At 37.0% G+C, this 13,651-nt stretch overlaps 1 protein-coding gene across 1 annotated transcript in view; it reads right to left on the bottom strand.

Annotated features, from left to right (window-relative positions):
- Window positions 1–13,651, bottom strand: part of LOC127880820 (Fanconi anemia group D2 protein-like) — a 126,423-nt gene that overhangs the window by 70,126 nt on the left and 42,646 nt on the right. The window contains exons 26-30 of the mRNA XM_052428267.1: window positions 12,055–12,163; window positions 11,566–11,680; window positions 6,345–6,429; window positions 5,353–5,444; window positions 2,025–2,106 (exon numbers count right to left, since the gene is read on the bottom strand). Coding sequence (XP_052284227.1) covers window positions 2,025–2,106; window positions 5,353–5,444; window positions 6,345–6,429; window positions 11,566–11,680; window positions 12,055–12,163 — 483 coding nt within the window. The remainder of the gene's footprint in view (window positions 1–2,024; window positions 2,107–5,352; window positions 5,445–6,344; window positions 6,430–11,565; window positions 11,681–12,054; window positions 12,164–13,651) is intronic.

The raw sequence follows: 13,651 nt of genomic DNA, 5'->3' as shown, positions 1-13,651 counted from the left end.
CCGTTACGGAAAAATAATCGGTCATGGCTTCGTTTTGTATTGGGGACTTTAATTCTGAGCCAGCGTTTCTGACTGGCTGGTAAGTGCATTTCATATGTAATGTAAAAAACAACATGCCATTAAATATCATGCTCTAACTTACAAGTATAGTTTTTAACAGATAAAATTAATCTGTCAAAAAACGAATCCTGACATTAAATTCAAATGTGTTATCATACTGCATTTTAGATGCTGGTACAATCAGCGACAAAACAGATGTGGCTTCAGTTTTTGTTTTCAGGCCGCCTTTAAGAGCATACCTGAAATGTCAGACCTGGATGTCAGTGACTCAGACAATGACCATGATTGAATGGAGATGTCTGGAGACCTTGTGTTAAATTTTTTGTCAGACATTAACAGTGAATAAAACAGAATCAAGTGTTTATTTGTTTAATCTTTATTGTTCTATGCTTGTTCAATACAAACATAGTTACAAATGTAAGAGAATTAAAACTTTTATTTGGGCTAGTTGAAATTGATTCGGGCTAGTGAAATTTCTAAGCTGGTAACCCGGCTGGGCTAGTGCCTAAAAATAATCAATGCCAAGACTGCCTATTGACCTAGTTTTTGACCCCAGGTGACCAAAATTCAATCCCAAACCAGATTTCATCAAGACAAACATTCTGACCAAATTTCATGAAGATTGGATGAAAACTGAGACCTCTATTGTCTACACAAGGTTGTTCTATTATTTGACCTAGTGACCTAGTTTTTGACCCAAGATGACCCAAATACAATCCCAACCCAGATTTCATCAAGATAAACATTCTGACCAAATTTCATAAAGATTGGATGAAAACTGCGACCTCTATTGTCTATACAAGGTTTTTCTATTATTTCACCTAGTGACCTAGTTTTTGACCTAGTGACCTAGTTTTTGACCCCAGATGACCCAAATACAATCCCAACCCAGATTTCATCAAGATAAACATTCTGACCAATTTTCATAAAAATTGGATGAAAACTGTGACCTCTACTGTCTACACAAACAAATTTTTGACGGTTTTTCTATTATTTGACCTAGTGACCTAGTTTTTGACCTCAGATGACCCAAATACAATCCCAACCCAGATTTCATAAAGATAAACATTCTGACCAAATTTCATAAAGATTGGATGAAAACTGCGACCTCTATTGTCTACACAAGGTTTTTCTATTATCTGACCTAGTTTTTGACCTAGTGACCTAGTTTTTGACCCCAGATGACCCAAATACATTCCCAAGCCAGATTTCATCAAGATAAACATTCTGACCAAATTTCATAAAGATTGGATGAAAACTGCGACCTCTTTTGTCTACACAAGGTTTTTCTGTTATTTGACCTAGTTTTTGACCTTGTGACCTAGTTTTTGACCCCAGATGACCCAAATACAATCCCAACCCAGATTTCATCAAGATAAACATTCTGACCAAATTTCATAAACATTGGATGAAAACTGTTACCTCTACTGTCTACACAAACAAATTGTTGATGATTTTTCAATTATTTAACCTAGTGACCTAGTTTTTGACCCAAGATGACCCAAATACAATCCCAACCCAGATTTCATCAAGATAAACATTCTGACCAAATTTCATAAATATTGGATGAAAACTGCGACCTCTAATGTCTACACAAGGTTTTTCTATTATTTGACCTATTATGTGACCTAGTGTTTGACCTAGTGACCTTGTTTTTGACCACAGATGACCCAAATACAATCCCAACCCAGATTTCATCAAGATAAACATTCAGGCCAAATTTCATAAAGATTGGATGAAAACTGTGACCTCTACTGTCTACACAAACAAATTGTTGACGGACGCACGCACGCACACACAACGGACGCCGGACATCACACGGTCAACATCAAACTGCAAAATGAAACCATAATGCCCATACTTTTTATTTTTTTAGCAGCAGGATTTATCTTCATACAAAACGTGAAACCGAATATTTGCATACCAACAAAAAAAGAATGCAAAAGAAATAATTTTTTCTGTACCTTTGTATTTTCCTCTGAGTCCAGCAAAACATTTTTAATTGATCCCGTAGCAAGAATTGTGAACACCTTTATATCCAACTCCCTGCAAAAACAAGATTATGAAATGATATATTTCTAAGAAAAAAACAACAACAAGAGATGTGTTTGTCAGAAACACAATGCCCCCTATTGCGCCGCTTTGAAATAACAATTTCAATATATCATTTGGCAAGTTTAGAAATGATCTTCCTTTTAAAGCTTATTACTTCCCTTGAATTGTATTTTTTACTTTTGACCTTGAAGGATGACCTTGACCTTTCACCACTCAAAATGTGCAGCTTCATGAGATACACATGCATGCCAAATATCAAGTTGCTATCTTAAGTATTGCAAAAGTTATCACAAAACTTTAACCAAGGTTAAAGTTTTGGGACAGAATGACAGGCAAAAAACAATATGCCCCCGAAAAAATATTGATTAATTATTATTTCTCTATTCGGGCAGTTTTCAGTGGTGGTGGTGGTGGGGGAAGGAGGAGGGGGGGGGGGGGGGGGGGGGGGGGGGGGGGCAAGTATTCAAATCTAATTTGTAAAAAACTTGCATTTTATTCACAACTTCATATAAACCCTGATTTGCTAAAAGCCTATTGAGTACATGCATACTTAAGTAGTGGTATGGAATGCTATTATGATAAATAAAAAGGTTCATATCGAGGGGTTAACGGAAGACTGTCGTAACTCATATTAAATAAAGAAGGACATACAACAGTTTTCCGTTCAGCCCTCGATATGTTACCAATGCATGTGCTTGAAAATGGACATAAGTTTCTTTACTTATGTCCACTCACGCTTCCTTCAAGCAGGTTATAATTTCAATGCGGAGATGTGGCTTAAAGCTTTAAGGGCGTTTCAAAATCTTCATGTCTTACTTGAGGAAGTTAAAAAAGTCAGCCGGCCTGGATTCATTCACATTAATTTTCAAATAAGGAAATCTGTGTGCAAGTTCCCTTAAATCCAAAGTAGGGATTTAGGGATTTTACCCACCTGAGTCTCAATAAATATTTCCCTTAGGAACATTATGAATATGGTTGCTTTGTCCCTAACACACAAGTACTCTGAATACATATACTGGGATACTCTGCAGATATTTCCTAGGGTTCACTGAACACAGACATTTACTGGGATACTCTGCAGATATTTCCTAGGGTTCACTGAACACAGACATTTACTGAGATACCCTGCAGATATTTCCTAGGGTTCACTGAACACAGACATTTACTGGGATACTCTGCAGATATTTCCTACGGTTCACTGAACACAGACATTTACTGGGATACTCTGCAGATATTTCCTAGGGTTCACTGAACACATACATTTACTGAGATACTCTGCAGACATTTTCTATGGTTCACTGAACACAGACATTTACTGAGATACTCTACAGACATTTCCTACGGTTCACTGAACACAGACATTTACTGGGATACTCTGCAGATATTTCCTAGGGTTCACTGAACACAGACATTTACTGGGATACTCTGCAGACATTTTCTAGGGTTCACTGAACACAGGAATTTACTGGGACACCCTGCAGACATTTTCTATGGTTCACTGAACACAGACATTTACTGGGATACTCTGCAGACATTTCCTGGGGTTCACTGAACAAAGACATTTACTGGGACACAATAAAGACATTTACTTGGTATTCTGAAGACATTAACCAGGCTAAATAGCACATATTTACAGGCCTTTTTACAGGGACTTGTTTGCAGTTGGACAAAATGACAATTTTCAGAAAAAAATTGTCACTGATTAAAAATAGAAAAATATACATAATATTTAAAAAAAACTTAACACTCCTGATTTGTTTAAGGATAACCTTTAAATCAAAAGCAGAACAAAATAGAGCTTTGTCACAGACGTGACAAATACCCCCACATGCCGCAATGACACAGAATATTTTGCATGTTGTCTTCACAAAAAACAGCGGAGACCATGCTCAATGTTTAAAACGCACTAAGTGACCCCATGACCTAGTTTTTGACCCGGCATGGCCCATGTTCGAACTTGACCTACACATCATCTAGAAACAACTTCTGACCAAGTGTGGTGAAGATCGGATGAAAACTACTTGAATTAGAGAGCAGACACCATGCTGAATGTCTAAAACGTACTAAGTGACGCTGTGAATTAGTTTTTGATCTGGCATGGCCCATGTTTGAACTTGGCCTTAAGATCATATAGATAAAACTTCTGACCAAGTTTGGTGAAGATCGGATGAAAACGACTTGAATTAGAGAGCAGACACCATGCTGAATGTTAAAAAACACACTAAGTGACCCTGTGACCTAATTTTTGGCCCGGTATGGCCCATGTTTAAACGTGGCGTAGAGATCATCTAGATAAATCTACTGACCAAGTTTGGTAAAGATATTGGATGAAAACTACTTGATTTAAAGAGCGGACAACATGCTGAACATTTAAAACACACTATGTAATCCCATTACCTAGTTTTTGACCCGACATGACCCATTTTCAAATTTGACCTAAACATCATATAGATACAACTTCTGACCAAGTCTGGTGAAGATCGGATGAAAACTACTTGCATTAGAGAGCAGACACTATGCTCAATGTTTAAAACGCACTAAGTGACCCAGTGACCTAGTTTCTGACCTGCCATGACCCATGTTCGAACTTGGCCTAGACATCATCTAAATACAATTTCTGACCATGTTTGGTGAAGCTCTGATGAAAACTACTTGAATTAGATTGCGGACACCATGTTCAATGTTTAAAACGCACTAAGTAACCCCGTGACATAGTTTTTGACCCGGCATGGCCCATATTTGAACTTGGCCTAGACATCATCTAGATACCACATCTGACCAAGTTTGGTGAAGATCGGATGAAAACAACATGAATTAGAGAGCGGACACTTAATACGGACCGACCGACAGACAGACTGACCGACCGACAGACAGACAAGTTCACTTCTATATACCCCCCTAAACTTTGTGGAGGTATAATAATAAAGCTTTTGTAACACTGTACATTGATAATTGGACTGAACAACAATGTGTATTACTGACAAAACATTTTAAACTACCATCCTGATCCAAAAACCTGCGTGGTGTAGTGGAAGCGTGTAAGCTTTCTTTAGGCCACAGGTTTATACCCCAAGAAAATCACTGATGAAAAAAAAATCGTGTTATAAAACATTATTGTAGTCTCAACATTAAAGTTGTTATAGTTTATTAAGTTGTTATAGTTTGTTGATTAAACGATTTTTTATTTAAAAATCTGTGTACAATGTCCTTGAAATCCAAGGTAGGAATTTTACCCACCTGAAGTAGGGTTTATAAGCAGCGAGGCTGGTTAAGGAAGGCTTCTCTTTTGCCCCATTCTCTGTGCCATCCTTATCTCCTGCTTGTGTACTCTGAAACGAAACCTTATTTCCATGTAATTGATCCAAATTTTAAAACATAATATGACAATATGTTTGGTAAACACACTTGTCCCATGGTGGTGGCTTCCACTTGGTGCTGTTCAGACCATTTGAATCATAATAAGTTGCTAGACAAACAGAATTATTCAAAATGGCTATCACTTGGCTAATAATATATAGTTCAAAATGGCTATTACTTGGCTAACAATATATAAATCAAAATGGCATTTTCTTGGCTAACAATATATAATTAAAAATGTATGGATGACATAGGTTGATATAGGATGGTCATAAGCAACAGCTAAGTAAAATCCATGTGCCTGTTGCAAGGGGTGTTGGTGGAAAATGAAACATTTAAATATATAAAACCACCATATAGGACATTAATTATAGTATATATTAATTATTTTAATTCCAACAAGAGATGTGTTTGTCAGAAACACAATGCCCCCTATTGCGCCGCTTTGAAATAAAATTTCAATATATCATTTGGCAGGTTTAGAAATTATCTCCCTTTAAAGGCTTATTACTTCCCTTGGATTGTATTTTTTTACTTTTGACCATGAAGAATGTCCTTGACCTTTTACCACTCAAAATGTGCAGCTTCATGAGATACACATGCATGCCAAATATCAAGTTGCTATGTTCAATATTGCAAAAGTTATGGCCAATGTTAAAGTTTTCGGATGGACGGACAGACTGACGGACAGTTCAACTGCTATATGCCACCCTACCGGGAGCATAAAAAGATGACAGTCCCTAGCTTCACTTGGAAGGACATATTAAAGAAATCATATTGATAAAAGAAACATAAATATATTGACAACTATTAAAAAGAAGTAAATCCCATGAATACACACTGCCAGCTCTCTGAGTCATAATAATACCCACCCCTGCTGCAGTCTCATTCAACTGAGAGCTGTCCCTGCTTGTGTCATCAGCATCATCAGGGGTCTTGTCTCCCTTCTTAGGCTTCCTGGGTCAGAGGAAAGTCTTCTTGATTTATCTTTTAGTACATTGTTACAAAGATTCATGAAATCCATCAATTTATTTATTGGTTATTGACCAAAAATAAAAATAGAAGCTCAAACTTTTGACCTTGAAGTATGACCTTGACCAGGGGTGACTAACTAATACCTTTTGCAAATGGTCTCAATGACCTCAACACTGTTACCAAGTTTCATGACAATCCTTCAATGGGTATAGGAGATATAGGTCGGACACACAATGATAGGCTCATGGGTATAGGAGATATAGGTCCACACACACAATAATAGGCTCATGGGTAGAGGAGATATAGGTCGAACACACAATGATAGGCTCATGGGTATAGGAAATATAGGTTGGACACACAATGATAGGCTCATGGGTATAGGTCAGACACACAATGATAGGCTCATGGGTATAGGAGATGTAGGTCGGACACACAATGATAGGCTCATGGGTATAGGAGATATAGGTCGGACACACAATGATAGGCTCATGGGTATAGGAGATGTAGGTGGGTCACACAATGATAGGCTATTGGGAAAAGGAGATATAGGTCGGACACACAAAGATAGACTCATGGGTATAGGAGATATAGGTCGGACACACAATGATAGGCTCATGGGTATAGGAGATGTAGGTCCGACACACAAAGATAGACTCATGGGTATAGGAGATATAGGTCAGTCACACAATGATAGGCTCATGGGTATAGGAAATATAGGTCGGACACACCAAGATAGGCTCATGGGTATAGGAGATCTAGGTCGACAATGATAGGCTCATGGGGATAGGAGATGTAGGTCGGACACACAATGATAGGCTCATGGGTATAGGAGATGTAGGTCGGACACACAATGATAGGCTCATGGGTATAGGAGATGTAGGTCGGACACACAAAGATAGGCTCATGGGTATAGGAGTTATAGGTCGGACACACAAAGATAGACTCATGGGTATAGGAGATATAGGTCGGACACAGAATGATAGGCTCATGGGTATAGGAGATGTAGGTCGAACACACAATGATAGGCTCATGGGTATAGGAGATATAGGTCGGACACACAATGATAGGCTCATGGGTATAGGAGATGTAGGTCGGACACACAATGATAGGCTCATGGGTATAGGAGATGTAGGTCGGACACACAAAGATAGGCTCATGGGTAAAGGAGATATAGGTCGGTAACACAATGATAGGCTCATGGGTATAGGAAATATAGGTTGGACACACAAAGATAGGCTTATGGGTATAGAAGATGTAGGTCGGACACACAATGATAGGCTCATGGGTATAAGAGATGTAGGTCGGACACACAATGATAGGCTCATGGGTATAGGAGATATAGGTCGGACACACAATGATAGGCTCATGGGTATAGGAGTTATAGGTCGGACACACAAAGATAGACTCATGGGTATAGGAGATATAGGTCGGACACAGAATGATAGGCTCATGGGTATAGGAGATGTAGGTCGAACACACAATGATAGGCTCATGGGTATAGGAGATATAGGTCGGACACACAATGATAGGCTCATGGGTATAGGAGATGTAGGTCGGACACACAATGATAGGCTCATGGGTATAGGAGATATAGGTCGGTCACACAACGATAGGCTCATGGGTAAAGGAGATATAGGTCGGATACACAATGATAGGCTCATGGGTATAGGAGATATAGGTTGGACACACAAAGATAGACTCATGGGTATTGGAGATATAGGTCGGACACACAAAGATAGACTCATGAGTATAGGAGATATAGGTCGGACACACAAAGATAGACTCATGGGTATAGGAGATATAGGTCAGACACACAATTATAGGACAAAGAAGACATGAAGCCAACACAACAATGGAGGCTCAAACCTTTGACCTTGAAGAACAACTTTGACCTTAAGTCAGTATGACTAACTCATGCCTTCTGCACATCATCTCAATGCCCTTCACATTGGAAGCAAGTTTCATTGAAATCCTTTCAAATAGTATTGAACATATGAAGTTGAAACGAAAGTTTTGAGACAGACTTATTGAAAATATACACTTATAGTGAATATTTTTGTTCCCTCGTTAGGTTAGTACTAGATAAATCTGACAACAGCCTAAAAAATTCTGAGATCTGCACAAAATATAATATAGATATTATAGACAATGTAAACACATACAATTAATTACTGAACGATTACATGTTCAGGTGAGCTAATCCAACTCAAACACAATAGGGCGAATAGCCCCTAAGTGCTCACATGAGGTCACATGAAGACACCAATAGCTGAAGACTTGACCTGATAGATGGCACAAACTTAAGAGAATGATTGTTTAGACATAGAGAACACACAAGGAGTTTAAGGTCAAAGTTGACTTTTGACCTTTAAGTCTGACCTTAACCTTTAAGGTATTGAGACGGGTGATATATACTACATTCAGTCTTTTTGTGATATAAATTTAAGGTGTGTTACATTGAATGATGAACTAAACAAGAGCACCTCATAACGGGTGCCACGCTCGGCTGCGGGTGCAGTTTTGAATAGATGAAAGCTTGTAAGATTTTTTTGTTTAAAGGTCAGTGACCTTGACCTTTGACCTAGTGACCCAAAAACGGGTGTGGCATGTAGAACTCATCAAGGTGCAGCTACATATGAAGTCTCAAAGTTGTAGGTTGAAGCACTTTGATTTTAGAGTCAATGTTCAAAACCTTGACAAATTGTTAAGGTTTTAGCTTGATGCGGACAGAGGACACGACGACGGACACGACACGACGAGCTGGCTATGACAATACCTCGGGTTTTCTCCGAAAACAGCCGAGCTAAGAATTACAGTCTGGACAATCTGTGTTACAGTCAAAATTGACCTTTGACCTCTATGTATGACCCTGACCTAGAAGTTGTCTTAGATGTAACATAAGCTTTATTTATTCCTAGAGTGGTAACAAGTTTTTTCTAAGATTTGACTTAGTTTTTGAACGCATGTGACTCAGATTCTAACTCAGCCAAGATATTCTCAAGATGAACAATCTGATCAAGTTTAACAAGACTGTGTCATAATTATGTCCTCTAAAGTTGTAACAACAATATATAACAATATATACATAGATACTAAATAAATTCTTATTGTGAATAGATCTAAGATTGAATGCCATTCTAGTAAATTTAGCTAAATTAATTAATATCTTCTTATTCGAAGTAGACATAAGTTGCTTTAATTTTATAATAGAAGGCCAGTGTGGATAATATTAAGGTAACAACAGTTTTCTTACATCTCTATATAATGGACATGTTAATAAAAAAAATGGGTTTCTTTCTCGATTGCACCCATATTAAACCTTTTACTTACTCTTACGCTTAATATCTACCTTCCTCAATGAATAGTGAGTGTACAGAACAGTGAGGTCTAGTCAAAATATTTATTTCCCTTTAATTTAAAACAATATATAAATAGTTTTCAAAATCAACATTTGATTTAAATAAACGATAAGTATCAAGTTTGGGAAAGTTAACAATATCACTAACCAATGTTTGAATAGTGATGTCCTTTATACATTGACAGATACATTTAACATCGCTAGTGTTTATCTCAGATTTATAATTGCAAAAAAGACCATCCTAATTCCTGGAGCAACAGCCTTAGTTTATTACCCTAGTTAGTAATATGCAAATTAACATCATCTAAATCTATCAATAATTTGATAAGTAAGAAATCTGGATTTTTTTATATTTCAAACCAAAATTTAATGATAGGCATCTTTTTTATACACGAGAAAGGAAAACAACCAAGCTCACTATACACTGCAGCGAATGTAGTTTGTGGCTGAACAGACAGTGTCTAGTTTTAAAACAAGAAATGTGTTTGTCAGAAACACATCCCCCTAATGCACCGCTTTTTTTTGTTGACCTTTGACTTTGAAGGATGACCTTGACCTTCACCACTCAAAATGTGCAGCTCCACGAGATACACATGCATGCCAAATATGAAGTTGCTGTGTTCAACATTCAAAAGGTTATAAAAATTTATGTTTTTTTATATTTTGACCTTTGACCTTGAAGGTTGACTTTGACCTTGACCTTTTACCACTCAAAATGTGCAGCTTCACAAGAAGTAAGTAAGAGATTGATTGGAGAAATGAATAAAAAAAAAAAAAATGACCTTTTACCTTAAAGGATGACCTTGACCTTTCACCACTCAAAATGTGCAGCTCCACGAGATACACATGCATGCCAAATATGAAGTTGCTGTGTTCAATATTAAAAAATTTATGATAAAATTTTAACGAAGGTCAAAGTTTTAGGAAAGAAAAATACAATGATATTTGACCTTTGACCTTGAAGGATGACCTTGACCTTGACTTTTCACCACTCCAAATGAGCAGCTCCATAAGATACACATGCATGGTAAATATCAAGTTGGTATGTTCAATATTGCAAAAGTTATCAAACTTTAACCAAGGTTAAAGTTTTTGACAGAATGACAGACAGACAGGACGAAAACAATATACCCCCGATCTATCGATCCGGGGGCATAAAAATCAACTACTTTCTCTATGTCAGGGCTGCGATAGAATCCCCAAATCTTAGTAACGTAGGTCAATATTGGCAAAATCATCGCATCAAAAAGTGGTGACAGTGGGAACAAGGTTTTCCTAAGATTTGACGAAGTTACCAAGTATTTGAACGCACATGACCTAGATTTGAACTCAGCCTTTTATTTACATAATTAATTAATTCTGACAAAGTTTCATCAAGATTGAGACATAAATGTGGCTTCTTGAGTGTAAAAAAGGTTTGTTACAAGTTTTTTACCTGGGGACCTTGTTTTTGGATGGACATGACCCAGATCAAAGCCAGGCCTTAATACAACCAAGATAAACATTCTGATGATGTTTGGATACAAAAAATGTTGCCTCTAGAATGGATACCAGGTAAAAGTTGACAATGCACCACACACACCCTACATAGCCATTCTGACAAACGCCAGACAAAAGGAGACCCCAATAGCTCTCCTTTATCACTTTGTGCTCAGGTAAGCTGAAAATGTATTGTTAGACGTTTTTTGTGCTCAATAAACCTTTTACTTTGAAAATTTAGTCATACAATAAATCGTAGTCAAAAGATAAGCAACCCTTACTTTGCCTTTTTACCCTTCTTGCTGTCCCCTTTACCAGTTGTTACAGAATGAGTCACTGGCTTCAGAGATTCGTCAAGGTCAAAATTGGCTAACTGGGGCTTGAAAGTTGGGTACACTGAAAACAGTAGCATGCATTAATAATAAACATTCCATTTACATACACCTGAAGAACTTTGTTACTGAAAAGTTTTTTTAATCAGATTTTTTATGATTTCTTACAATGTTCAGTTATTCTACACAGAACTTGGAAAGTTACCATTAGATTTGCAATAATTAAATGTAGCAGGTGTATATAATTTGTCACATTTAAGATCAGTGTAACAAGCAAATTCTTTGAATTCATATCTCCACCAAATAAATTTTTTTGACAGACGGATGGAAAGACTAACAGACGGACCCACGGACTGACAAAGCCAATTCTTTATCCCTCCGCCTTTGGCGGGGAATAAAAAATATTAAATATTTGGTAATACACTGGTATACTCTGACCTGCAAGGCATTTCAGCAGTATTTTCTGCATTTCTGTTATATTCTGCAGCCTGGTGATCACTTTGGCCTTGATTTCTGGATCAGACTGACCAGCAAACCCATTTACGACCTGTTAAATACCCATGGAGGCATTAGCATACAGGAATGTAAGAACGCCAACAACAGCAATAATTTATTGATGTAAATGTGAAATGCAAGGCTTGACATTGCTTTATGTTGTAAAATATTTCCAAAAAAGTTACATAGTAATTGAAGAGCACTTAAATGCCAATTAGTTTGCATTATAATTATCAAGTCTTATTACAGAAAGTTGTCTCCTACTGAAGGATACTTCCTTTTTTTTTTTGATCCACCCTCTATGGAAATGAGCTTTGCAAGTGCGCACATGCTAGGAACAATACTGTCCACTTGTATTGTATTTTTCGTTTCAAGGAAGTTCTTTTTTAGCGACAATCCAGTTAAGCCGGAAAGTGCCTTCCCTGATAAGCCCGTGCAGTCCAACTTTTCAGAGCACAGCTTATTTAGTTTTTTGGGAAGATTCTTCGTTAAGATGATACTTTATTCAAACGAAAAATTCCATTGATCAGGACGCACTTACCGTAAAACGTTGTGTATAACGCGCATTTATGTATAACGCGCATCTACTTTTTAAAGCTAAAAAATCGGGAAAAAAAGTTTTTGAAGCAAAAAAATCGGGGGAAAAATTCCGTACCGCAGGCTAACTGAAAATCGTTATATTTACATTGCCGATCTTACTTATTCTTTTATTGCTTCAATTATAAATTATTTTTAAGACGATAACGATACTAGTTGGTGTTTTTTTTAATCATATTATGCGTAAAAATAAATGTTTGGATTTAAATGAATTATGCATGAAATGCACACTTTCCAAGAGGATACCATCAAGGTTTTCATCATATGTCTCCGAAGTAACTGTCCACGATTTTATCGTGGAGTACACATAACGGATGGATTAGTTATAACTAAGAAACTGACATTATTGATTGGTATTGTCACCTGGTTATTCATGCATGACTAATTCACAACCGCGCGTTTTATTTACAATGCCGATATCATGCGCTCTTTTCGAGTGTCTAAAATTGACAGGAGACTTTAACGACTCAAACTTCTCAACACCATCACGACATTACCGGCGATAAACAAACAATGGAGTTGTGAAGCCGTTTGCCGGTTCGCATGTTTTGATAATAGCCCAGCTACACAAAACTTGACAGGTAACGCAAATTGCTCAATAATCACATCCTCAATCTTGACAAGACGTATGAAAACGTTTAAACAAACACAGCATCAATTTTATTAACACATTTGAAAAGCAAGAAAAATAATCTTAAATATATCGGGAAATACCTTGCCGACATACTATTGTAAATCGACAAGTGACCCCAAATAAATTGTGTAACCCTAGTACAGTAGGGTATAATATTGTGGGAAAAGTAAACAATAACATTTAAATAAAAATGGCTTCCTCGTTTTTCATTCTCTTCTTCAAATTTATTTGATTTCAATGCTCTGTACGTACCTGAAAAAGATAGAAAATATATATGTTAACTTTATAATGTTTGTTCATCTTATTCAG

The sequence above is a fragment of the Dreissena polymorpha genome, chromosome 5 (assembly GCF_020536995.1).
Source record: "Dreissena polymorpha isolate Duluth1 chromosome 5, UMN_Dpol_1.0, whole genome shotgun sequence".
Lineage (NCBI taxonomy): Eukaryota > Metazoa > Mollusca > Bivalvia > Myida > Dreissenidae > Dreissena > Dreissena polymorpha.
This window is presented reverse-complemented; position numbering and strand designations above follow the sequence as displayed.